Consider the following 25,940-nt stretch of genomic DNA (forward strand, 5'->3'; position numbering starts at 1 on the left):
CCTTTGTGTAGGCCAACTTGGGCATCATTCCCATATTTCCACACCTTTGTATGATCAAGTATGAATCAGACCCCTTGTTACTAAGCATATTTATATGGAAAAAAGACATCTGACTCTAAATTCCCATTTCTGTATGAAAGCAGAATTTCTGTACTAACCACTGTGATGTAACAAACAGATTTCAACCCAAGAAATAGCTGCAGAAGCAGATGAATTCCCCCAAAACAATCTGTTTTCTTTCAGGTATTCTCAGGAAAAAAAGAAATAAGGAAAATACCAAAAAGAAAAGACAATAAAGGAAAAACTATGATTTTTCTGCCTTATTGAGGGCAAAAATTATACAGCTGTAATATAAAAGAATAACAAAACCTAGTATTTAAAAGAACAACCAGTACTAAGTCAAAAAAGCTCTTTACCTGTAATTATTTAGTTTTGCTTGCATTGCATAGTCTTCTCTGCTTTTAACTTAAAATAGAAAACAGAAGTGGAATTTTTGTAATAAGATTTTTAAGTTTCCAATGAATTATGAACCATTTTTAACTGTTACTGAAAGAATTTTGTATTGAAACATGATGAACCAGCTTTAAACCAACAATTCATGGCTGAAATAACATAGTGAAAGAACAGCCTAATTGGATACAATGTCTTCATCCACGTTTCTTACAGACTGTACTCTGGTGTAATTACGGTCTTAATTAAAACTGAACATGTATGACTTTAAAAACGATGTATTTTTTCAACTTAAGATCACTTAAAATGACTGATCAGAATGCTTCTTTAAAGTCGTATTAACTTATAAGAGATCTTTCAAACACAGTTTTATAATTAAAATAAGTAGTGGGTGTTATAGAAATTTATAAGCATTATGTCATGAGGAAGCTAAGTTTACTTCACTGGGACTTGAAACTGGACTAATTTTCCTGAAGTTTCATCTCAGAATATGAAAGATCATGCTATTTTAAAGCCTGCTGTTTTTGGCTAAGCTTTCCTAGAATAGCCAGATGTGTCCTTAAGTGACTGAAACGCTGAATCTAATTCTGTTTCCTATGGAAGCAGAAGTAAGGATGACAATCACTAAAATAATACTAGGCAGTCTGAATGTACTTGTGTGTGCTCTTCAGCTGAGATCACATAAGCCATTAGAAACTTTGTCAAAATCCTTAACATGGAATTTGAAATTGCATTTTCTTTATTTTCACTATTTCTTTGAAAACCGTAATCCATAGCCTGAATGTTATGATTAGAAAACCAAACTGAGGGCCAGTCAATACCAAATCAGAGAGCATTTCTTAGAGTCTTTTTTTTTGTCAGGATTGTCTATTTTCTTCATTTCATGTTGTCATGTAAGCTGATCCCAACTGTGACTCCAAGCACAGTGTGGCTACCATAACACAGGCCGCGCTTCAGTTTTTTCTGGAAAAAATAAGTGCTCCTCATAGGCAGCATGGCTTTTCCAGTGTCCTGCATATTCAAAGATTTTTTTTGCTTTGTGGACTGTTTCCCAAAGATCCCAAAGCTGTGACCTCTGAGTGACTAACTCACCCTAGAAATGAATCTTGCTCGTGGTTTAAGGCAGAATCAAGTTAGCACGGTGCTAAATAGTGCCTGTTTGTGCTGTTTGAATTATATCATTTCTGTGACTTAAAGATAATACTCTGCTTTTTCGGAGTGGGAATCCAGAACCTTTCATGAGAACTGAAAGTGGTTTGAAAAGCATTGCTGTGAATCTGTTGTACGAGCTATAAGAAGTCAGTTAAATATGCATAGAAAACAGTTTGGAAATATTAACAACTGGAAGTATTTTAATGGTAAATGGAAATATTTACATTTTATAAGTTTAATAATTGTCTGTTTTTTAGTAGTTGAAGAAAAACAAATTCCTGTCTAAGACTGCAGTAATTTTCAGGCTGGATAGGCTGTAAATTCCTAAAATTGACAACCTTGTTTACAGAAGATACATCAGCAATCCAGTGTAAACTTGGGGCTAAATCCTGCTCTCCTGTAGTGAATAACTTAGTTAAAGTCAATAGGAGTAGCTGCATAAATTAACACAGGCAAGTTTTAGCACCTATTGTTCCCGCTGAAATCCAAAGGAGATGCTGTTCACCTGAGTACAGACAGAATCTAATTTTGCAAGTTTGTTAATGACTTCTTAAGAGGGCAACTACATATCTAAATATATGGCAAATTATTTTTTTTATAGCTATCGAATAGTGATGTTCGCTGGTGGATTGGATTGCACGCAGAAAACTTCAGTGATGAATTTCGGTACGAATACACTTCAGCTGCTCCTGGGTTGTAATTGCCACGTCTTTTTTACAAGCTGCCCTTCATTTTAATAGACTAAAACTGTTTGATGACTGAGTGTGATATTCAAGAGGCAGCTTAAATTCTCATGTAAAAATTATTCAGAATATATTACCCTTAATTTATTTCCATTTTGCAGTATTTCTTCTGAAAGGGGTATAAAAGATGTAAGCCAAAGTCATGAATATCAACCTTGCTGTGTTTTTTTAATGCTTAGCTAATTAAAGGGAGCTTTCTACCCTGTGTCTGCATGCAACAATTTCTAATGTAGGTAGTATTTTAGGTAAGGATAGGAAAACATGTAACTACACTCTTAACATTTCTGTGCAGCTGGAGAGATGAATCACCAGTGACATACCAGAACTGGAACGAAGGGAGAGAAATTTATCTGCATAAACCAGGGAAAAGATGTGGCTTCATTTCATCACAAACAGGTCTATTTTATATTTCCCTTTGTTGCAGGACTTGTAAGTTGATTCTGTTGTGGGCCTGAGGAGTTACGTTTTTAAATTGCTTTCAAGAAGTGTAATCCTTACTGTTATAGTCCTGTTATGTGTTTAGCATTTGGATAACTGTTTTTATGGTTAAGAAAAGAATAGCAAAATATCATGAATTTGCTAGGGCATAGGACCTAAAAGTATGTTAATAGTTCTAGTGGTCTAATGTCAAAATAAATACTCCAATGGTACTGAATCTTTGTTTTACTTAAGAATCTTTCATGTGGCACAGCATAAATGTTGATGTATTGCCAGTTTTCACAGTCAGTTTTCTCATATCCAAATGAGCCAGATAAACTGAGCAACAATTTTTCCTACTGTTATAAACTGTTTTTTATATCAGCACACAACTTTAAATACTCAGGTCTCTAGCTTATTTCTGATTCTACAGCCAATTAGCTGAGTGATTTTGGGTACCATGTTTTGTTATCCCATGGTGCTAGCCTTTACATCATCACTAGGATCTGTATTTTGCTACAATAATCAAAATAAGTTAATGTTGCCAGTTCCAGTGATTTTTATTATCTCACAGTCTGTTTTCTCTTAAGATGTGTAAGTCATATGATAATGTAAAAATCTCAGCTTCCATGGCAAAAATAATTTTCTTTGTATTTGTGAGAAGAGCTGAAAAAATTTAATCCAGTTGCACTCTTGTAATCCCAGTATCAAAATACAAAACTGGAAAAATGCAAACCCTTTTTTCATACATAATCTTGCAGTTCTGATTCATGATTTTCAAATGCTTGAGTTGAGATACTATAGTTAGTATCAGTTAAAAGGACTTCCCCCATCAGCTGGCTGACAGATGGGAACTGGTCAACAAATTTTTGATAGCACTGTTTTCCACTGAAAAATGTATTTTCCTTTCAAGCATGTCAGCATTTTATGTCAGTACCTGGATCTTGCCAACAATTTTCAGTGAAAGGAAGTCAAAACATTTTATCTGGAAGGCATCTTTTCTATATATTTCTTTTTTTTGCATAGCATTAATATCTTTTTTAAATACATGATGATATAGGCGTATGTTATGTGACTTGGTGTAAAGGAATTGATTAAACTTAAAATCAAACTGTGAATAAAAATTGCAACCCCTTCAGCCATCAAATCCACTGCAATGTGATATCTTCAAATGCATTTGATGTAGAATCTTGTCTTACTTGACCAGTAAAGTGTAGCCTTAACACTGTCTGAGCTCACTAAGAAAAAATCCTTTCTAGTTCTCAAGTCAGTGTTGAACTGCAATTTTTCTGCTCTAAATAAATTTATAATCTTTTTTCCACAGGACTCTGGGGTGATGAAAATTGTACTGTTTCTCTTCCCTGTATTTGTAAACGTAAATTTGCATGGAAAATAGAGAAAGAGATTCCAAAAGACCAGAACCAACAAGGACTGTGTCCCAAAGGCTGGTTGCACTTCGGATTCAAAGTAAAACAATTTTTTCTTTGATTATTCAAAATGCATTATGTATTTATGATACAAATTGGACTTCTTAAAGATTGTTCAATATTTGAAGATTTTCTTCTCTGTTGAAAGTAGGGCCCTTAGATATATAAATACTGACACAGTGATACAGAGGTTTATGATACAAAGGTTTGTGGTTATTTAGCAGCTTTGCACACATAAGTTGCCTTAATACAGTGTTAAAAATTTTACTTTAGTTCAAGGAAATGAGTATTCATATATATGCAAATCTATCCAAGTGTATTTGTGCGTTTGCTGTCAAAAAGAGTGTTCCATGTTCTCTTTTTCATTTATGACAACTCTAAGAGGCTTTAATGGCCTGAAAAAACAACTCTGACATCTCCTTATACTAAATGGATCCCTAACTGTTGTCATCCTCCTAAAGATGTTGTTTCAAATAGGGTTCATCAAAGGTAATTATAAACCAAAGTCTATTTGCAATTGAAGGTTGAAAGGCAATTATTTCTTCAGGCTTCTCTTAAATGCATGCATTCCTTAATAGCAACAGGCATGGAGGGTGACCAGATTTATCCCAGTGCTAAACTGCAATGGCTACAAGGATAGCTTTAACCCAGAGGTATTTACCTTTAAACAACTGATTTGACTCCAAGTCTAATTGGTAGCAGCTGAAAATTGATACCAAGAATTTAGGAGAGATCCATTGCAGAACAGAAACTAATGAAGTATTTACTTTTCAGTAAAGTGTGTGAAATGTTTGAGTGGCACTGATTCAGATCTTTTCTGGCCCACCTGATGATATTCAAGACTTGCTCTTCTTGGCAGCCTGGGCAGGAAGCATTGGACACTGAAAAAGCATGTCCTCATTGGATGGTGTGGACCCAGCAGTCTTAGTAATTGCTAAATAGTTTTTACACTGGAGGAAAAACAAGCCTTTTATTTTTTGAAACAGTGCTTTTTGATACAAATTCCAAAGGATCCCGACCACTTGAGAAGCTGGTACTCTGCACAAACGTTCTGCAGTAGATATGATGGGTCACTCGCTTCTCTTGAAGATGAAATGGAACAAGGTAGCGTTCTGAAAATACTTCTGAAATAAATACAATTTCATCTTCATTATGATGCTGTAGTAGAGTTTAATCTTAGGTACAGAGTTATGAACAAAGAACGCTCCGACCCTGTTTGTAGTTCTACTGCTTTAAACAAGTTAGTAATGTTTCTTTTTCCCAGTTTCCCAAAATGTAAAGAATCAAATATCACTGGATTAAAGGAAAGGTATGTTCTGGGGATTAATTGTAATTTGTGTTGTACTTTGTACCAAAAGAAGTGACAAATGAATTAAACATTCCAAAAATAAAGGAACATCTGTTTAACGATTTGCGTTGTAAAATTCCTATATTATGAATGCAACATCATACTGTTGTAAAATCAGTCCCATTTTTGTCCTTTAATAGTATAAAATCTGATCTATAATATAGCACATAAGATCTGGGCTGGAACTTTCAGAAAAGTGAATGTCAGCGCATTCAGATGTCTTTATGATCTGTATTCATAAAAATCTGTGGTTAAATTTGATATATTTGTAAAACTTCTTTTATTTGAGGGCGGAGAGAATATAATCGTCTATCTTTATTTGAGAAGTTTTATTTTCGACTGAAATTTAGAAAGGCTTTTTCAAAGAGATGGTATCCTGAACTAATGCTTAAGTTGTTCAAACTACTGTGAAAATTTCTGGAAGACTTATTAGTTAATGTGCTAGATCCTCACCCAGCTGAAATTCATCAATTTAACTCATTTTATAATTAGGCAGAAATAAAATGCAGCTCACGTTCTTACTTTCTATTAAATATATAATGTCATTGGTCATTAGTTATATTTCTCAGTGCTCTACTGTGTTAGGAGAGTCTTCAGCTATGCCTAAAAGGTTAGCAGTAAATTATATTTGATATTTTACTCCTATTTCATTTTCCAGCTTTCATAACAATGAATCTATTTGGACGGAAAACTAGTGTTTGGATTGGTTTGCAGAGTGATGATTATGAAAAATGGGTGAATGAAAATTCTCCAGCATATTCCAACTGGTCTCCAGTTGAAGCAGTACATGTAAGTATTTCCAGGGGTTTTATGGTCAGTGAGAAATTGTTGTTTTATCCATAATAATCACAATTGCCACAAAGACGAGGCCTAACTAGTTACAGCAATTGACTCTTCTCTCAGTTTTTGCAACTTCAAACAACTGTGGGTGCAGATTTATGAGCGTAACTAGTGGTTGCAAAAAAAGGCACTATCTAGACATTTATTTATGCAGTTTGTGGTTATAGTCACATTCTCTTGCAATTGCTTATAAGCACCAAAGTTTAAATTATATGGTCCACATCTTACACTAGCTCTGAGCAAAACTGCGGAATAAGATTGTGAATTTCCTAATTTATTGTGGTGTTTTACATCAAGTTAGTCAGTAGACTTTTAGTTTGTTCAGTGAAATTTTGTGACTTTTTTATTATGAGGTTGTTATTTCAAATTGTATTTATGGGGATGTTCATTGTTCTACCTAAATATTTTAAATTGTTCAGTGACTTTCAGCTAATTATTTTTCTAAATTGGTAATAATAATCATTTTTATTCTTAATCAGTTATGCATTGTTTTTAGACAGTGTCTTTTTTAATTATTGTTAAGTTCTATGTTGATTACAGAGACAGCGTTATAACAGTGCCAACACTCAAGAGCAAGCTCCGCTATGTACGCTGGTATCAAATAACCCTAATTTTTATTTTACGGGAAAATGGTACTTAGAAAACTGTCAGAAAAATTATGGTTTTATCTGCCAAAAGACTCAGGGTAAGGATTTGTTATTTGTTTTGCTTTTGTTCTCCTTTCTTACTATGTTTAATTCATTTTACTCACTTTCTTTTCATCTAGGATTAGCTTACCATCGGTGTCTATAAAACCAGGAATATAAAAGATTTCTAAGGTAGTTTTACTTGGTAGTTAGACAAACTTTCTCTACAATGTTTAATAAAGCATTACCTGTGATGCAGAAGTAATTTGTAAAAAAAATTATTTTGGTGTTAAATTTTGTTCCTAACTTTGAACTTTCTGTTGCATATCTTAGATTCTAGAAGGGAGATGAAATTTCATGTTGTGTGTCATTGCAAGCAGAGTAACAGCATGAAATTACAAAAGGCAAACCTGTGGGTAACTTAAATGAAAATCTTCTGGTTTAGTTTTTGTGGGTCTTGCAAAACTAGATCAGACTAGGCTCTAAAAAAAGTATTTCTGTGAACAGTCTAGACTCATTGGCTAATCAAATGCAGTTTGGCTTTTCATTTCACGCTTTTCTAATTCTGTTACCATAATATTCGCTTGCCAGAAACACAAAGCTTTTGCAGGGAACACGCATTGTTTTGAGTTGGTTGGTTTGTTTTTTCCCCAAGCTCAATTCCAAAGGTGCCTCTTGGGGTACGAGACGCCGACTTTTCCAAGAGTGTGCAGGAAGTTTTTGAGCTCCGTCCCAAGGGCTGCTGCAGCTGTGCCAGCATGAAACTGCCAGGGCATGTTACCAAAATAGCCCAGCAGCAAATTATTAGCTCTACAGCGAGGGGAGGACTGTAATTTGAGCCTGTAAGGATGTGTCCTTGAGCACTGTACGTAATGTGGCTTGGCTTATTTATACCACCTCTTAGTTAAGCTCTGTGTCTAGAGAGATGATCAACTCCTGCTGTTAGCCTAAGAGGTGAGAGCATGAGTGGAGAAGTAGAATAAACAAATAAGCTTTGGGCAGTGCTCATAAGTGGCTCATACAAACCATACGTATATTTGACATTTATTATGAGAACAGCTGTGGGGACTGCTGGAATAATTCTACGCACAGTGTAGGAATAGTACACAAAAGCGTTTCCCAGCTCTGCTTTGCTTTCCTCCAAAATGTTTGCGTTTCGACCCCTTGCTGCTGCTTCACGCGGATGGCAGAGGCTTTACAAGGCAGCCCAGGAGGGACGAGAGCTGCCGGGCTGCAGCGGCAGTGGGGCCGTCGCCTGCTGTGTGCGGTGCTGAGTTTGAGCGCGACAGAGCCACTGGGGCTTTTGGCAGGGAAGATGCCTTTTTTTTTTTTTTTTTGGTCTGATTTCATTTTCTGCTGTGTTTGCGGGATGCATTGGCTGAGTGCAAGGAGACGCGAGCGCCGGAGCCGTGCATAGCAATATGCAGCAGGAAGGAGAGAAGCGAGGGAGGAGCAAGACGACCTCTTGCTGGCAGTAGCAAACTGCTGAATTGGCTCAAATGTCCAAACTTCTGGAAGAGATGAGATGGGGCTTTGCTTCTGCCATTCTGTCCACATCCTGCCTCCCTTTTGTCAAATTACTTTCTGTAGGAGATTAAAATGAAGGAAGCCAGCAGGAGATCTGACTCATGCTGTAAAGTGTTAGTGATGCTTGGGTCTGGACTGTGTGAACATCTCAGTGCATATGCTCCTTTTAGGGTTTTTTGTAAGCAGTGACATGCATACAATACCTCCACTAGCTTAGGGGCAGAACCTTTTCTTGCTTAGCAATTTCTAAATTGTAAATGAGTTGTGAATTACAAAGAAGAAATTATTTAATGTGATAAGATGCTTGTTAATACTCATCCCATCTTAGCCATAAATGGAACTGAGTTAGCAAAGCAACCGCTTCCTTTTGTAATCACAGTGAAGTTTTACAGACAGGAATAATTAATCCAGACTGACAAATGGGATTAAAACTGAGGCACTGCCTATTTTAAGAGTCTTTGAAAGTATACAGTCAAACTTCATGCACATTAGCAATGCCATTTGCCTCCCATCTCCTATAGAGGTGTGAACCTGGCAGCGTTGCAGACTGAGCTGGGGTGGAGATGTTCTCTGTCTCCATGAGTCTTGTGGGAGACCCTCTCTCTCTCTCTCTCTCTCTTTCTCTCTCTTTCTCTCTTTCTTTATTTCTTAAATCTATAAAGTCTGCTTTTTCTTCTGGTTTTTTTTTTACAGTTGTGTTATTTTTTATTATAAAAACAAAGAGACTTGAGTCTCTATGCACAGAGGATTTCTGTAAGTGCCAGTACTATGATCTTCCCTACATTGGTTCGTGGATAACAAAGATGAGCTAAAAAAGTTCCCAACCACTTATTTCTACCCTGAGGCCCTGCTGTCATCCCCTCAGTTGTGCCAGTATGATTATTTGTGAGGCCACACTTTGTCATGCTGTAAACTGATCTTGAAAAGGATTAAAAATAACCCTTTAAAAAAAGAACTGATCTAGATTAAACGCAAGGTATCGGGGTTACGAGCACTCTGAAGCACACTGCTGTTAGACATTTGGGATATGCCCAGGTCCCATGTGATTTCTTACTGACCTTTAAAGATCAAGTGAGTGGAACTAATTCCATCCAGGTTTTCTTTTTTGTTATACTTTAAACTCATTCACTCCTATGACCAGTTTTGTGCAGTGATGGAATTTCAGATACTGTTCTGGTAGTCGTTTTTTTTTTTTTTAATTTTCAGAGTTCCTCACTGAAACTAAAGAGTTTGCAATTTTTACATTCATTTTTAAGGATAGTGCTGATTCTTTAGGAACTGTTCTGCTTTGTTGAAGTTGTCTGTTTAAAAAAAAAAAAAATTCTTTTTCTCTGTTTTTCACAGACACATCCAGACATGTCATAAATGCATCTGAAATGTACCCTATGCCAGATTCTTTAGAATATGGAAACAGAACGTATAAACTACTACATGGGAATTTTACCTGGTATGCAGCTTTAAAAACCTGCATGGCACATGGAGCTGAGTTGGTCAGCATCACAGACCGGTACCACCAGGCTTTCCTCACGGTCATTGTGAATCGGCTGGGATACAACCACTGGATCGGGCTGTTTACCTCGGATGTACGTAACGAATTCTGTATCTATGAATATGACTCTCTGAATGACTTTTTTTCAGTAACGAGCTAATGAGCTTTATCATTCATTTGAAGTTGCTAGCAGCTCGGATCCAGAAATGAGGCCCCCAAACCCTTGAGGCCTAACTGTTTTTTGCAACATGATATATAAATTTTATGAGAGACAGTTTGGTCTTGGAAATATGTAAAACAATGAGAACTGAAAACTAAAAGGCATAGAAAACATGTTTAAAAAAAAACACTGCAAGAAAAAAAGTCTCCTATAGCTTCACCATTAAAATTACTTGTCTGCAGTTTTGTGGCTCTATGAACTGAATAATCTTTTGCTTAAAATAGCGGTTTAGCTGTAGTTTGTGGTCTCCCAGAAGTAATTTGGGAAGATCCTTGGAAAGCTGGCTATGCCTTTTGTTTATAACCCAGCCTTAGAAGAGGTAAAGGAAATTGTGTTGCATCTGGTGAGGACAACGTCGGAAGAAGAGACATTGCTTATATAATGCTAAACATATCAGAGAAATAATTTGAAATTTGTTTTGGCAGAATGGGCTTAACTTTGAATGGTCGGATGGGACTAAGTCTTTGTTTACCTTCTGGGAAGATGATGAGTCCCAGGCGTTTGGCAGCTGTGTTTATATTGATACGTTGGGACACTGGAAAAGTGCTAACTGTGAACGACTTCTGCAAGGAGCAGTTTGCCATGTGCCACCTAGTAAGTCAGAGTTAAGTTTTATATTAAATTTTTGGAGCTGCAAATGTGTCTATTGACAGTGGAAGTATATGAAAGGAAATGAGTTGGTTTGAGGCTAAGCAGTGATGATAGTTTTCATCAAAAAAAGAAAAATATTCGCCTTGAAAAATATGACTGGCATTTCCTTACTATATCCCCTATTTGTGAAACCTTTTTTTCCTCATAAAATTTTGGAAATCAGGTCCAGTCTGTAAGAAAATGGACAGAGAATTTTCATAACAGGAAAATTACTATGCTGACTGTTCAATGAACACTATATTATCTGTGAAAAACAATAACTGTTAATAACCTAGCTCTGAGGGAACTATATTAAGTTTGCTGCAGTTAACGGCGAAGATGGGAGAAGATGAGCATTTAGGGCAAAGTGAAAAATTAGAGTCCAATCTCAACTGCTTGCACACAAAAAATTTTGCAACCTTTTTTGTAAAGGAGAGAATATTTTCCTGCATCCTAAAATAGACTTTCTTTCCTGCAATCCTCTGTCAATTACCTGGACTTCATTTGAACCCAGAATTCAATTCTGGAATTTCATTCAATCCAGGATTGCACAGCATCTTTGGCAGCATCCAGTTCTGAAAATAGTTCCTATTTGGTAGGATTGATTACCAGCTGCTCAGCACAGAGCTTATTATAGTTTTCAGATCTGTTGAGAAGAAAGCTGCTTTGGAATCCTTCAATATAAAAATTACTCTCTAACATGGTTTTTGTAATAGCAGCTGACTCTAATTTTCTAATTTGTTTGTCTAATTATGTAATCATATGTTGCCTAAGGCTTATCTAATATTTAAAGATAGTGTTTTCTAGCAGAGAAGGATAAGACCGTAGACCATAGGTAATGTACCTGGAAAATACAACACTACCAAAAAGTGAAGATGAGTATTGCAAGGCGAGCTTGTGGCAAGCTGACCTGAGCCACAGGGACTCCTCGCTGCAGTACGCTGCAGGCTAGAGAGGCTCAGTCTGACTCTACCCCATGGGAAACTCTGCTCTGTGCCGTGGTGCTCAGCATTAGCTCCTCTTTGCGGCTTAGTGGAGAGAAGCTCCGCAGACCTTGGAAATCCCCAGCCCCTGGGAGATGTTGGGCCGTTCAGAAATACCCTGACATGCCCTGTTATACTCCCTGTGCACCTCATTATTTGTTAGATTATCCCGATAGTACTGTTAAAACACAGCAAGCTTTTTGATCAGAAATACAACAAATTTTACTGTTTTAAATACAGTATATACAGCCCTTAGGTACTGACTTTGAAAAGTGGATATAAAGACATAATGCAATAACATGCTTATTAACATTATCTCAAAACAATGTGTAGAATGTTATATTAATGTGTATCTTGTTGTGCCAATAAAGCTGTGCTGTGATTTCTGTCACAGAAAAGAAACTCACTGACTATAAAGGCTTATGTTCAGAAAAAACTGTTCCCTGGATCAAATTCAAAAACAATTGCTACAGCTTTTCCACAGTTCTGCAGGGCACAAGTTTTGATACAGCGTATGAAGTTTGCAAAAATCAAGGTAAGTATTTATTTTCTAGGTATAAAACGTAATCTTTTCTTGTTAGCTAAAAAAATGTTATTTTTTAGAGTGACATAAATCATGGCTTGTTTTTTCTCTAGTTCAAGGTAATGGTGGTAGAGCTAACAAGCCAACTAGGAAATTGGAGGCTAGTACAACATACATCAAAATAAGATCCTTTCCATGTGAAAATATTAATTTCTGGAAAAGCGTATAAAATGCTTTTTTTTTCTCTTCAAACTTGTTTTGAAATCATGTGAGAACAGTTTTATATCAGCATATTCACATTAATTGCAAATTTAAAATGTTATAAAGTATAACCAGAATTTTTAAGCTTTTGAATTAAGGTTCTTAACATTAGATTTTTGAAATGTAATGTTATATTTTTTTGGCATGGATTGTTTGAAAATTTATTCTGTGTTTAATCTGTAGGATCTAATCTTTTAACTATTCAAGATGAAGATGAAAATGCCTTTATTCTGGAAGAACTGCATAGTTTTGGTTATTCTGTGCAAATGGTTTGGCTGAACATTCTGCTTGTTACAGACAGTAAGTTTTGGGTGGAAGAGAACTGAGTATAAGAATCTGTTTTGTTTTATTTTGTTTTTATTTTAACGCTGGTAACCATGTTCCAAAGCACTGTTATCTTTTGGGTTTTTTTTTTCACTGCTTATTACTTGTTTATGATGTAGGAAAAATAGCCAAGCTTTCTATAATCATTATTTGTTAATAGTCTGAATGCAAAATATGTGCGTATATGTGAATGCCTTTATTATTTATTCAAGAAGCAATACAGGCTACCTTCTGTGTCAACTATGTAACATGTTTTTAAGTCCTTGAAGAAAATGGAAATTGGTGGCCAAACAGACAAAATCCTGGCATTCCTTTAATAAAATATTTTCTTTGCTAGGGTAAGGCCAACTGAAACAGAGATACTTATTAAAACAGTATGATATTTTATAACAATTTATCACTTCTGCCCTTAGATGAGACAGTATCCTGGTTTGATGGTTCTCCTTTAAGTTATTCTAACTGGGGCATCAGGGAGCCTGAATTTGACCATCTCAAAGGGAATTTCTGTATCAGCCTGAGGACCATGGATGGAGTATGGCAATTATCTCCGTGCAGAGAGAAAAAGGGATTTGTATGTAAAATGGGTGCAGGTATGTGTTTCCAAAAAAGAAGACAATATTGTGCTTTTAACCAACGTTTCACATGTTTGTTGTTGCTCTCTTCCTTTCTCCTACCTTTCATTTGAATAATTCTGTCCCTTTGTATTAGAAAAAATGCCTTTTAAAAAACAAACCGATTCCAAAGGCTGCAGTTCTTCAGTGATTTTGCCTGAAGATTGTGGGCGGTTTATATCCCTCCCCAGCACTGCTGAGAACTGCTGGATCCATAGACCAGCCAGGGTAATCTTGTTTTGAGGAACCTGGCAACCTTTTCATTAGTGAAGACCACGACAGACTTTCCTCTTGCATCTGTGAGCCGCCAGAGAAAATCAGAGTGGCCTCAGGAGACCCCGCAGTACGTGCAGGCACAGCCCTGGGGAGTTGCATAGACCTAACCACTAGGAATGTGCATCTGGGAAAGAGCTGGAGTATTTTGAGAGCCCACCCAAAATGCCAAAATCACTGTTGGACTTGATAGTTAGATGTAATCTACCCCTGCACAGTTCTGCTCATGCATTTATGTTTTTTTAAAGTGCGTAAATACTGCTTTTCATCCTTGCAAAAATGTCAGTTAATATATTCCACTAAATTTAAGGAATTTTAGGTGACAGATTAAACCGTGTTGAACTTGGCCTGTTGTAATCCTATTGATGTGAGTAAAGTTAAACAGAGAACAGGCTGCTCTTGTGTGGTTTTATGTAGATTGTCTTCTGAGTATCAATTTTACAATGAGTATATATATTAAGTTCTCTTAATTCCATGGATAATTTTATGACAATTCTGAATTTCATTTCAGATATTGATGCAGCAGTTTCTTCTGAAAAATGTAAGTTCCCTCTGATACTTTCTTAATTTTTTATAATGAGTAATAACACATTTTGAGTTGATATTTTGTGAGGTAATTATTTTCACTGTTAAACTTGTAATTTAATATAGGGGATATGTAAAGAGTAATAAGATGTTTTCTATAAGATGTTTTCTATAATGTTTAATAAAAATTTCTGTCTTTATCTTTCAGCTTCACACCGTGGGCTTGCAGCTCTAGCTGTTATAGTAACGTTGGTGATGCTGGCTGCCATCTCCACTTTTTTGTGGTGCCTGTACAAACAGAATAACAGGCTCTTCAGTAGGATACTGTGGGTCAGAAATGCCTATTTTCCTCAGATTAATGCTGACGTTCCTGCTTTGGAAGAAAGCATCCTCATTTCTGATTTTGAGAGAAACGAGAACAATTAATAGTTCAGAAGTACCAGGCAATCACTTCTTCCATATTCCACCAAACTCTATAGTATGGCACATTTTTTGAGCCAGGCACAACCTCGGACCAGCTCATCCTCTCAGGGTTTTGGGTCGCAGGCGAGCTGACAAAGGAAGACAATGAAAATGGCTAAATGCTGCCAGAAGAGCAGGGAGTGGGGAGAAGTAACGGCCACCTGCTCTTTCCCTCCTAGTGAACTCGGTACAGCCACGTTTCTGAAACTTTTCAAGGCGCGCGGTGGGCAGAGAGGAGCGGAGAACCAGAAGCCCCTGCTCAAACCAGCACCGTTCCTTCAAGTGTCCTCGGTGGTCGCCGGTCTGCGCTCCGCTCTCGGGCATCCCGGGGGGCACGTGCTTCCTGGGAAACCTCCACAGGGACCGCCACTGTCTGCTGTGATGGAAAAAAGCAGGGGGTTGCCTTATTCTTGTTCTGCAGGGGTTGAGTGTGCCAGACCCGGTCCTGCCCTGGTGGAGGTGGACAGGCGATCTCGCGCTGGCGGTGATGGTTCAGGCTTAGGCTTGTGGAAACCGGCTTGGACCCTTTTGCTCTGTGGCAGAATTAAGCGAGGATGCACCGGGGAGTCGTGTAGAGATTGGCTCCCCTGGGAAAAGCCAGGAGCTCCGGCTGCTCATTCACCAAATGACCTGGAACCGCTCACGTGGGCCATCGTGTCCGAGGCCTCAGGGCAGCCGGCGTTTTCTTCTTTTTCCTTCAGGAATGTTTGGGCTTTGGTGTTTTGTTTTTACACATTGCAGAATCTGTTTGTGAGCCAACATTTAAAATTTGGCCCTGAATTTAGGAACCCTGAAACATCTTCCAGGGATTATGGGATAGTTTTTTTCTTAACACTTACTCCTTCTGCAGAAAGAACAAAGTTCTTTTTCAGACAGTGGAATATTGCCAGGTGGTTTTCCAAGCTCGTAGAGAGATGAAGTCACTTCTTATTTGGGAGTTTCAGAGTTTACCTAATTTGGCTCAGCATCCCTACTTGGTGTTACAAAATAAATTAGTCAAGAGATAACAGCATATGGACTTCGTCATCCCGAAGTTAGTATATTCACTGGAGATGCTTCCAGTGTCCTGTTAAAGATTTAACTATGAGATTTCTTGCCTAGTTGATTTTCAGAAATTAAATCCCATCAACTATTTCTAATCGCAGTTTTAGTCCATATCTGTTTGAAAAAAAGTGTTATTATAAATGTTGCTAAAGTTATGGTAATAAATTGCTTTAGTGTTCACCTACAGTATTTCTGCAAGCAGTGTTAATGTACAGGTACCTTAATGTACATTTGAGCCCCTGCTTTCAAAAGTTAAGGAAGATACGTGGGAGAGCTGCATTCGCAGTCCCGAAGGGTGGTTGTCTCTCTAGTCAGAGTGCAATAATTCAGTTTAACAGACCACCAGATGGAAATTCTTCACTTTCCGTGGTCGTACTAAGGTGCTAATGGAGGAGTCTTTCATCTGAGAAAGATCCTAGAATATTTTCTCTGTGAAATTTCACTGAAAAATTGTTCGTTAGGATGATGGTTGTGAAAGATCCTGGTTCAGGTCTCTGCATTACCTCAATGACAGTGGTCTAGGACAAAAACACTTACTCTCTGTGTGGGACTCCCACCTCCCTAACTGGTCCTCTAACCATGTTCATGAAAACATCTGAAAGGGTTTTGGGGGATTTTGAGTTTTTTATTGCAGCATGGAAAAACAAATTGTCAGTAATGAAGACTTACCTCAGAAGGGAATTATTGTCCCTTCAGTCATCTCTAAAAGCTGATGTGAAGGGCTGTGTTTATTGTAGGGCTTTTTGTTTGTTTGTTTTAAGATTACTCATTCTCACAATTTTGCAAGAGCATGAAGATGAAGATGCATTTGTGACAATTAAGCTAGCAGGCAAAGCCAACTGAAATTTTTTGCATAGTATATATACACAGGAATGAATGGCTTGCTTTTAGTTACATTTCACATGACTGTGTAGACTGGCTAATTTTAGAAACTTTGGAAAAATTGCCTATTCATGTCATAATTATGCACAAGGCTCTTTTTTTTTTTTTTTTTTAAGTACCTAGTGTATTTCTGTGCTGGTTTACAGAATTTAAAATGTTGTCAAAGAGGCTATAGAGAATTTTGATCCCAGTATAATTTTCAGCTTACTGTTTTCAATAACTTTCATGGATGTAGCTATTATAAGTTCTTAATCTGATGTTTTCCATCATGTAAAATATACATAGCTTCTCTGTATATATTTTCTTTAATGGTTTGACCCCATACATTCATCTTCAGTAATGTTTTCAAAGTTTGGTCTTAAGCCTGTAGCTTTATCTATGGGACTGTATGCAAAGTCCACTATTAAACTTTGTGGACTGTAGCTTTTCATCATCATCATGATTTTCAGATCATCTGCTGTTGATATACGTGAACTGTGATAGCTTGTCACCCTCTCTCCTTTCCCCATGAAGATTCCCCCTACTTAAACAATAGTTGCAGGAGCTTAAACCAATGTATCTCCCTTCATCAAATTCACTGACAAGTGTAAATGCTGCCTTTTTACAATAAGTAGAGTGGGTTGCAGGATGTCTTCTGTTTAAGAGAGTAAGCTCAGAGGACATGTATTTATCAGGCTATAATGCTGTTACCGAGTTATGCATACTTTGTCAGATTTTCATTTTGTGAATGAAGGTGTGTATTTTTTCACAAAACTTGACATAGGCATTTTATCAATTTTCTTTGAAACATTACAATCATTTAATATATTACAATCATTTTAATATATTTGAAAGGCATTTATATAAAAAATAACCCTACTCTACCCTCAAAATAGTGATTATTGGCTAACATTAACTCTGATGTAAATGATCTTATGTTAAGGGAAAAATAGTCGAAGCAGTGTTTTCTTCAGACTTCGCAATAGCTGTGAGGGAATATTTTAAAATCTTTCATCATTTAACTTTTATAATTGCAGGTATTGCAAGAATGTAATCATTGATTGTTTTCTATTCTTTGCTCTGGATTTTTATTACCATTCCTTTCATTTCCTGTAATCATAGGTCTCCTGTCCTATTCCTAATCTGAGAATTTGGTGAATATATTTTCATACCAACCTTGATGATAGTGGCAGTGGGGTTCACTGTATTATTTCAACTGGAAAATTAAAGTGTGACTAGTAACTTTTGGTGCTGCGGTTTGTCTGAGTCTTTCTCCAGGTGTAGTTAGCTGCCAGGCTTTCGTGCCTCGCGACAGCAGCTCCCGGGCTTTGCAGCGGACGAGGCGGCGCGTGCCCTGGGCCCCCGTTCGTTTCTGCTGCGAGCAAGGTGGAAAAGCAGTGACAGCGGTGTGGTAGCTTCCGCTGCAGCGGCAAAGTGTTTGCTGCATCCAAGAACTGGGTTCACCAGAGCAAGAGAATCAGGTGAAGGCTGTGTTTTCCTGGGCCGTGCCAGCCCCTTTGAATCGCTAAGCGAGAGGGAAGTATTGGATATTTTCACACCCCTCGCTTGCTTTGGGGAGGGAGGGGTATCCCTGCCAGAGAGAGATGCATTCAGGCCAATGTATGACACGGTTTTGTCTCCCACAAATTAGGATTTGGCAAAAAATCCATGTGCTTATGTTTGCAGACTGTGCTCCAGAGGAGAACGTGTCCGTTGGCCCCATTAGCAGTTTTGCAGCACCTCTGAGGGAGAGGGATGCCCGACTCGGCCGTCGCGTCCCGGCTGGACGGTGGGTGCAAGGGGGACACCTGGACCCCTAAGCAAGGCTCAGTCGGGGACTCCACTGGATGCCACGCTGCCCTCCTTTGCTCGGGGTCCTTCTCCCTTTTTCTCTCCCTCTTCCTCCCTCCTGCACGCTCGCACTTGCCAGCCACAAATATATGGTGGCTGCGGTGCTGCTTTAAATCTGCGCAGCACGGTCTGCAGAAGCGTAAGGAAGGAGAAAGGTTTTGCACACTGCGTATGGCTTGACAAGACCCGCTCTGGGGAGTATCCTGGCTCTCCCACCCTGTTCCCAGGGCACCAGCACACAAATTCCCGTTAATTAGCCCCCGTTTTTTTCCTTCCATCTTGTCACCCCTCCCTTAATGTAGTAACACGCATCCTCAGTTTCTTGTAATAATAAACCATCTGAAATGAAATCCATGGCATACCCTTGCTCCAGGCCACTTTATATATAAGGAGAAATTTTTGTTTACAAGCTGAATTGAACATGTTCAGCAACAAGTTTCTAAATCCTCAGCTCCAGAAAGAGAGAGGCCTGTTCTGGAGCTGGGATGTCATTTCCTTGGCAATCAGTGCAATATCGGGCCAGCCCTGATCTCTCACGGTCTGATGCAGCCCCCATGTGTAAGTAACTGTCAGGAGAAGATTCACCAGCATTATACTGTTTTAAAATGGTATGAATCAACACAGAGCTTTGTGCTTGGAGATTCAGTCAGTCTCGGTGTGGCCAGTAGATGGTAGTGGTACACACAAAGCTGACAAAATTAAGTGTCTGCAAAGAGAAAGAATTGTAGGGATCCGCTCCTGATCACTTTGAAGGTGAATTAAATGAGTAGCAAAACTCCCAAGTCGCAGGGCTCTGCAAATATCAGTGTCGCTTCTTAAACATGGCCGCAATATTACAAGACTGTTTCTTGATAACTTTTCAAGTCTCAAAAGTCATTCGCATTCTGTATTAAAATGGAACATAAATGGCTCTAAAACACAGAATGCATTAAAATACTCAGCTAGAAGGGGATAATTCAAGTCTTTTAGTTGGTGAGTAATTTTTGTTTTGTTTGGTGAGTGATGGGAAAATCCACCTGGGTTCCTGAGCATTAAATAAATAAATACACATATCATTGTGATACGTTTTGGTTCTGATCAACCCAAGGGTAATTCACAGAACATATTCCAGCCAGCTCCCTTCATTATAAATGCATTTTGTTTTTATGCTTTATTTCTTAACTGTTTCAGTGCAGGCATTTACTTACTAAACTGTTATGTGGGAAAAGGAAGATGAAGACATGGAAAAAAAAATCATTAGACTTTTTTAATCCATTGCATAAGTAGCTACTGCACTGCTGAAAGCAGATTTTTTTTTTCTTTCCCTCAAATAATTCCATAAGGAGCTCAGACCTTAAATGTTGCTGATCCCTTTCCATATCCATTACCTTTATGCAGAAATTGACTGTGATCTGGATTCTGATCTTAGAAGCTTAACCATAAAAAAGGCATTGAAAAACACTGTGCAGCAAAGCCTGACTTTGGAGTCTTACTTTTTATAATCTTGTTTCCTTACACTGCGGTTTTTCTATCCTTTCCTGATCCTTCTATGATGAAGCAACTACGATTGTTTAAGGAAGTATGCTGGACCCTGTGTGCTGGAGTGCTTGCAAGCAACACCATGGTAATTTATAACCAGGAAATCAGTTCTGAACTGCAATCATATCCAAAAGAGCACAGCTAGATAATAGCAAGAATCCTTCTGCTACTATTTTCCTTTATTACTGTGAAAAATGCTTATTTTTGTTCTTTGAGCTGTTGCTATTGTAACAAATTCTAAGCTTTTTTTAAACGTGCAACCTCAACCTACACAATAAATCTCTACTGTTGAAATAAATGCTTCAAAACAGTATCTTAGTGAAACAATAGCTAAACTTGTAGGTACAAGATAAATCTGGAAATGTGTAATGGGCTGTCAGTTCCCCTCCTCTGCATGTGAGCACAGGAAAATATGCAAGACGCTTTCTCTGAATCAGGCACACCAAGGTCTAATGAACAACCTGCTCTCTGCTCGTGGTGTTTGGTCGCTACGTACTTTAAGGCCATCCCCAACAGCTCGGTAACTGATAGAATACAATGGCTGTGACAGAATTAAATGCCTCAGGCTGTACTTACACAGTCACCTGAAAACCAAAATTATGCCTGTATCTTTTCAGATTTTTATAAATGGATGCTTATCTTAAGAAACTGAAAGGTTCCTTTCATGCTGCACAAAAAATTCTCCGCAATTTTTCTGTATTCTTTTTTTAGTGAATACTAAAAATTATCCCATCAAGTAGGTAGCTCTGAAGCTATTTATGCAGGTTACTGTTCTGAAGCATGATCTTAGGCCTTTGAACCTGGTAATAACCTGACTAAAGCTGCTTTGTCATTTCCTCCTGCTGTAAACTTTGCGTGCACTTAGGTGAGAAGTGCCTGGAAAGCCCTTGCTGGAAGCCAAATACCAGCTTGCGCGGAGGAGATAAAAGCCGAAGGAAAGACAGACTCTACCTAGTCAGCAGCTTTGGGCTGCGTGGCTTCGCTAATGCTCGCTTTGGCACCGCGTCCCAGAGCTTGATTTTTTTCAGGGTCATTCAGGTATGCAAGCACAATCCCTAACATTGGATGTTGCCAATGAGATGGAGTTCATAAACTTTTAGTATAAAGGAAAAGAATATTCTAAGTTAATTCGATATGGCCCTAGCACAACTGACGCATAACTCTGCTTTATTTGTACTTTTTTTTTTTTGTGAAGTTTCTCCTAATCCTAGTGTACTTGCCTGTTATTTATCTGAAACCTGACGCCTACCTAAATGCTTACATGACCTAAGCATTTTATTTTCTAGTATTCAAAATTCAGTAATATCAGAAGCATTTCCTAAAAGGTAAGAATGTGTCTGTTGTCACATATCATGTCCTTTTAGTCCTATGAGATGAAAACAATGTTCAGAGGCAAATTGAATTACTTTAAAAAAATTGTTTCAAAAGCAGATTTTGAAGATGGAGTTGTGCATATGGAGCACACTGGGGGTCTAAAAGCTATAAGGTACCTTTCAGTTAAACATGGAGATGCATCAAAGCGGCTCCTGGAGGCTGTTCCTCTGGAAGGAACAGATGAATAAAATACCTACAAAAACAGCAGCTGCCTTAATCTTTTAAATAATTATAGAAAAAATAGACTGGCTGTTCCCCCCATGCTACACCCAGGAATGCAGCTGAAATGTTGGCTTTATCACTGCATGCTTCTGGAGTGCTTTGCATGGATGAACCTGGCACTTCTGGACCACTAGCACCATGTGTCTGTGCCAGGTATAGTCAATTATGGAAGAAGGAAGGAAAGTCAACTTGGGCTGCTTTCTCCATCCTGTCCTGTATCCTCCCATGAGCTCCCAGAATCTAGTCTGGGTTGATGATTTGGATTTTAACTATTGCTATTTGCAAACAAACTTGCTCCTTGCCTGATAGAAAGAATGTAAAGTGGATGTGGGCTAAGTTTCTGTCGTTCCTAAGGAAGCTTGCCTACCTGCTCTGATCTGGCACAAAGCCAAGCCAGAGGAAGGGAAAGATGAAGGGAAGATCTGATCACTGCTGAAAGCAGTAGTATAAAGAGAACGGATCAGTTCTTCTTGTTAGTTGGGAAGACTAGAACAAGAAGTAACTGACTGAAACCACAGCAGGGAAAATGTTATAACCATGGGAATAGCTAGACAGAACACTAAGCAGTCAACAAAAGTGGTAGGATCACTCTCAGGAGCAGTGTGCACTGCTAAATTTGATAACTGTGATTTAGAAGTAAACAAATCAATCCACTACCACTGCTGGGGAATAGATTTAAAACACTGCTGGATGTCCCTTTCAGTTCTGATCAGACAATCCTGATCTGAAAACTGTGTGTGTGTGTGCATGTGTGTGTGTGACCATTGATGCATCATTAGCCTTCTTGCCCAAACTTTCTGGCCCACACAAGGGTTCAACAGCCAGATTTAGGATCTCTGTGGCCACAAATTCCATGCAATTTGGATAAGGAAAACACCTCCAGTTAAATTTGTGGTCTGCCTCAGGACAGAAATAGCCAGTTCTGAAATGAGTAAGGCTGAATCATCCAACGATCTACTACATCAGCCAGTGGGACATAACCTGCCCTATGTACCTAAAATCCAGGTCCAGGATAGAGGAAGACACTTCCTTAGAAGTCAATGGCATAATCAAGTGAAGGCCCAGAATCAGCACATGAAGAGTACAAGAATGAAAGGATACATGCAAAAAAGCCTACTGTCTCTTCATCTTTTTCCGCAGTGAAGTCACAGACCCAGGTGATGGCATGCCTGAGGATCTGTTTGTTTGGGCTGTTCAGGACTTTGAAGAGACCTCTGTAATGCACCTCGGCAGGTCCAGGAGCTGGCTCCTAGTGTGGGGGCAGCCTCGGAGGCTGTGGCAGCCAGGCAGCAATGGGAGAAGCAGCAGCCCTCAGTCCCGCGTGGGAGGTCGCGTGCCTCAGCCTCCCCTTGCTTCCTCTTGGGGAACGTAATAGTGAAAACAGCAACTTCCTGCCTGGTTCAAAAACTAAGATACAACTGACTGATTTTGGTGGACTTACGAATGTATGTTCCTAGCTCCATGTGGGCCTGCTGAAGTATATCAGTGGCTAGATCTGGATCAAGAGTGGCTAGATAGACTGTACAGCCCATGACTCCACAAGTAGAGCCATAAGCTGTGAGAAAGGGCAGGAATGCTTGGCCCTGGCTCTACCCAGGATCATAAAATCAGTAAGACCTTCCTTTTTAAAATAGGATGCATTTGATCAATTTACACAGCAGAACAAGAAAAAAAAAAGAGATTCTGATGTGAATGTGCTTCAAAGACTCTGGGAATGGTATTTCAACAGAGCAAACCACACACCCGGGCTTCCTCTGCAGGAATTGCTCAAGGGGATTCCTCACCTTCCTGGGACAAGTGTTGCTCTGCCACCCGCCTTTCTGCAGGGGCTGCTCTTTCTCTGCAGGCCGTGTGGGTGAGGTGGAGCAGTCGTGCGTGCAGAGATCCGTGTGTCCTACCAAACCTGAGAGCCGGGGGAAGCTCTCCAGAGCCCCGGCATAGCCGTGCGGTTCTCTGTCTCGCTCTGGAGACAGGGGACGTTCATGGGAAAGCCGCAATGAGCCGGAGCTCCAGCCAGACTGCCTCAGAGGGTGTCCCCAAACACGAGAACACCCAAAACAGATGCAGCACTTAATCTAAGCTGCACAGTGCTATGTTACTGCTAGTGTTTATTATTTTTATGATTGCTTTTTAAAGCACTGGTTCTTTTGATCCATATTAACTACTGCCCAGGGAAAGAAAAATAAAGCTCACATAGAAAATAACAAAATTTTCTGGCTGGAGGCCAAAACTTTGAAGGCAAATACTGAAGCATAATATGTTTTGTTTAATGTCTTTGTTTCTGATAGATGTTGACTGAATTCGGGAGGGTGATGGCACTTCGAACAAAACCAGCTGGAAAAGTCAGTTTGTTAAATATTAACCCTCTAAGAAGAGTTTGAATTTGAAATATGCATAAGAAACATCCTGACAAAATATCGGAAGTAATTCAGATCTCTTCTGAGAAGAGATACATACACTGTGGGAAAAAAATGTGTGATATATAACTGAATTCCTAACTTAAGGTGGATAACAATTCAGTCTGAGACTCCCTTTCCCCCTGTAGTTTTGCTGGATGCATCAGCAATTCTCAGGTTGAAATAAAGCCTAATATTAAGGAATGACTTTAGGGAATAAGTAGAAGTTAAATATTTATTGTAATATAAAACATAGGAGTGGAAGAAAGACTGTTGTCAGACTCTTGGCCACTTTGCTGTAATGACAGGGTGGGGGAGGATTTTTAAAGGTATAAACAGGAGGGGAGCATAAAGCTGCATATTATGCCTTAGAATATCTTATCCTAAAGCTACTGTGACAAATATTCAGATACCTAATGTAAAAACAGAGAGAAAAAAAATAGTATAATAATCTTTGGACAGCAGAGTCTGCTGTGGCATATTTGCATCTCGGTCCACCTGGACGCTCTAATCCTTCCTCTGCAACCTGGCCAAAGAGGAGGCTATGTGGGATGTGCAGGTATTTATCCCCATTGCTGGTATTTTAGGGAGACAAGAAAGGAAGCGTTAGATATGGGCACTACACCAAATTCCAGCTCAATTCAGTGTTTGACTTGAGGCTAGTCTGAGCTATAATTAAAGCATGGATGCAGAAAAGGGTGTAAAGGAAATAATATCCTTGTACAAAAAACAAAGATGGGGGGGGAGAGGGAAGAAATTTAGAAACAAACAAGTTACACCATTTGCTTAACATGCTGGAGTTCTTTTCCTGTTTGATATGCTGGTTGCAACACAGACATCTGCTGTTAGCAAGTAAGTGCCAAAATAGATTTAACAGAATGTGTTATTGTTTTAAACAAATAGATCATGTGGGATGCTGAACTGATCTTTTTTTTTGTTCCCCATAATTTAATGTGTAGTCATTCTAAGTATCAGATTGTTAGAGAAAAATCTCTTTATTGTTAGGTAAACTGTTTAAAGCTGAATTGCTTGGCCATTAATAGCAGGGGTGTGCGTATTTTTAACTTGTTTTTAATGCTGTAGGTGGTAATAGAAGCTTAGCTAAAGTACTATCCAGTAGGCAATGTAGTAACCAACAAAGAACTTTCTAACCATGTCCATTTTCTAGTTACCTGCAACTCTCTCTAGTTGCTTTGGTATAACTTGTGTGCATGAGTACTGACAGCTATTAGGAATGATGAACTGAAGTGATTATAACGTATACCATTTCCAGAATGCTGCAACTGTCCCCTGTGCCTCCCTGGACCAATTTAAATTGCAACTGGTTATATGAAGTGAACACTTATAGCATTTTTGACAGAGAGCATTAAGCTCAAGAATCCCAGAGCGGCCAAGAATGTGAGTCTTAATAGTTATCATACATTTCAAGGACAGAGGGGAAATCCACACATTTTGAAATAAATTAATACAAGAGGGACCCAACCCTGATTCCTCTTGGTAAAGTGCCAAACGTATGAGCTGCCTTAGACTGTGGGTCCTGCTGCTTTAATCCTGTCCTTGTAAAACCAACAAGCAAACAAATCCAACAGGTGGAATATTCGGCATGTGTGGGCATGCAGTGCTGGTTCTTTGCTGAGGCAGTTATGAGACTAACAGCAAACAAGTAGCCAAAGGACATCAGAGCAATGGTCAGTCATTGAGTCAAGGAATCTACTAGACATTATTTCTCTGATCTGGAGAAAAGCTGGGCAAAGACAAAGGAGAAACTGTGCATTTTGCTGTTGTGCTCTTAAGTGGCAGGCACACCCCAAAGACGTGCGCTGGACCCTAGGAGTGGGGACGT

General features: G+C 38.7%; 1 protein-coding gene across 5 annotated transcripts in view; it reads left to right on the forward strand.

Annotated features, from left to right (window-relative positions):
* The window catches only part of PLA2R1 (phospholipase A2 receptor 1), a 46,672-nt gene extending 28,689 nt beyond the window's left edge, over nt 1–17,983 (forward strand). For 3 of the 5 annotated variants that reach the window (XM_067299136.1, XM_067299141.1, XM_067299137.1), the window contains 13 exons: nt 2,204–2,268; nt 2,638–2,741; nt 4,087–4,229; nt 5,176–5,293; nt 6,196–6,350; nt 6,918–7,062; nt 9,875–10,113; nt 10,665–10,833; nt 12,247–12,387; nt 12,820–12,936; nt 13,374–13,550; nt 14,356–14,385; nt 14,578–17,983. In XM_067299136.1, coding sequence (XP_067155237.1) covers nt 2,204–2,268; nt 2,638–2,741; nt 4,087–4,229; nt 5,176–5,293; nt 6,196–6,350; nt 6,918–7,062; nt 9,875–10,113; nt 10,665–10,833; nt 12,247–12,387; nt 12,820–12,936; nt 13,374–13,550; nt 14,356–14,385; nt 14,578–14,795 — 1,821 coding nt within the window. In that variant the 3' untranslated portion in view covers nt 14,796–17,983. The remainder of the gene's footprint in view (nt 1–2,203; nt 2,269–2,637; nt 2,742–4,086; nt 4,230–5,175; nt 5,294–6,195; nt 6,351–6,917; nt 7,063–9,874; nt 10,114–10,664; nt 10,834–12,246; nt 12,388–12,819; nt 12,937–13,373; nt 13,551–14,355; nt 14,386–14,577) is intronic. The other 2 variants (XM_067299139.1, XM_067299140.1) reach the window with 1 other exon arrangement.
* The last annotated feature ends 7,957 nt before the right edge of the window (nt 17,984–25,940 follow it).

This window comes from Apteryx mantelli, chromosome 6 (assembly GCF_036417845.1).
Source record: "Apteryx mantelli isolate bAptMan1 chromosome 6, bAptMan1.hap1, whole genome shotgun sequence".
Lineage (NCBI taxonomy): Eukaryota > Metazoa > Chordata > Aves > Apterygiformes > Apterygidae > Apteryx > Apteryx mantelli.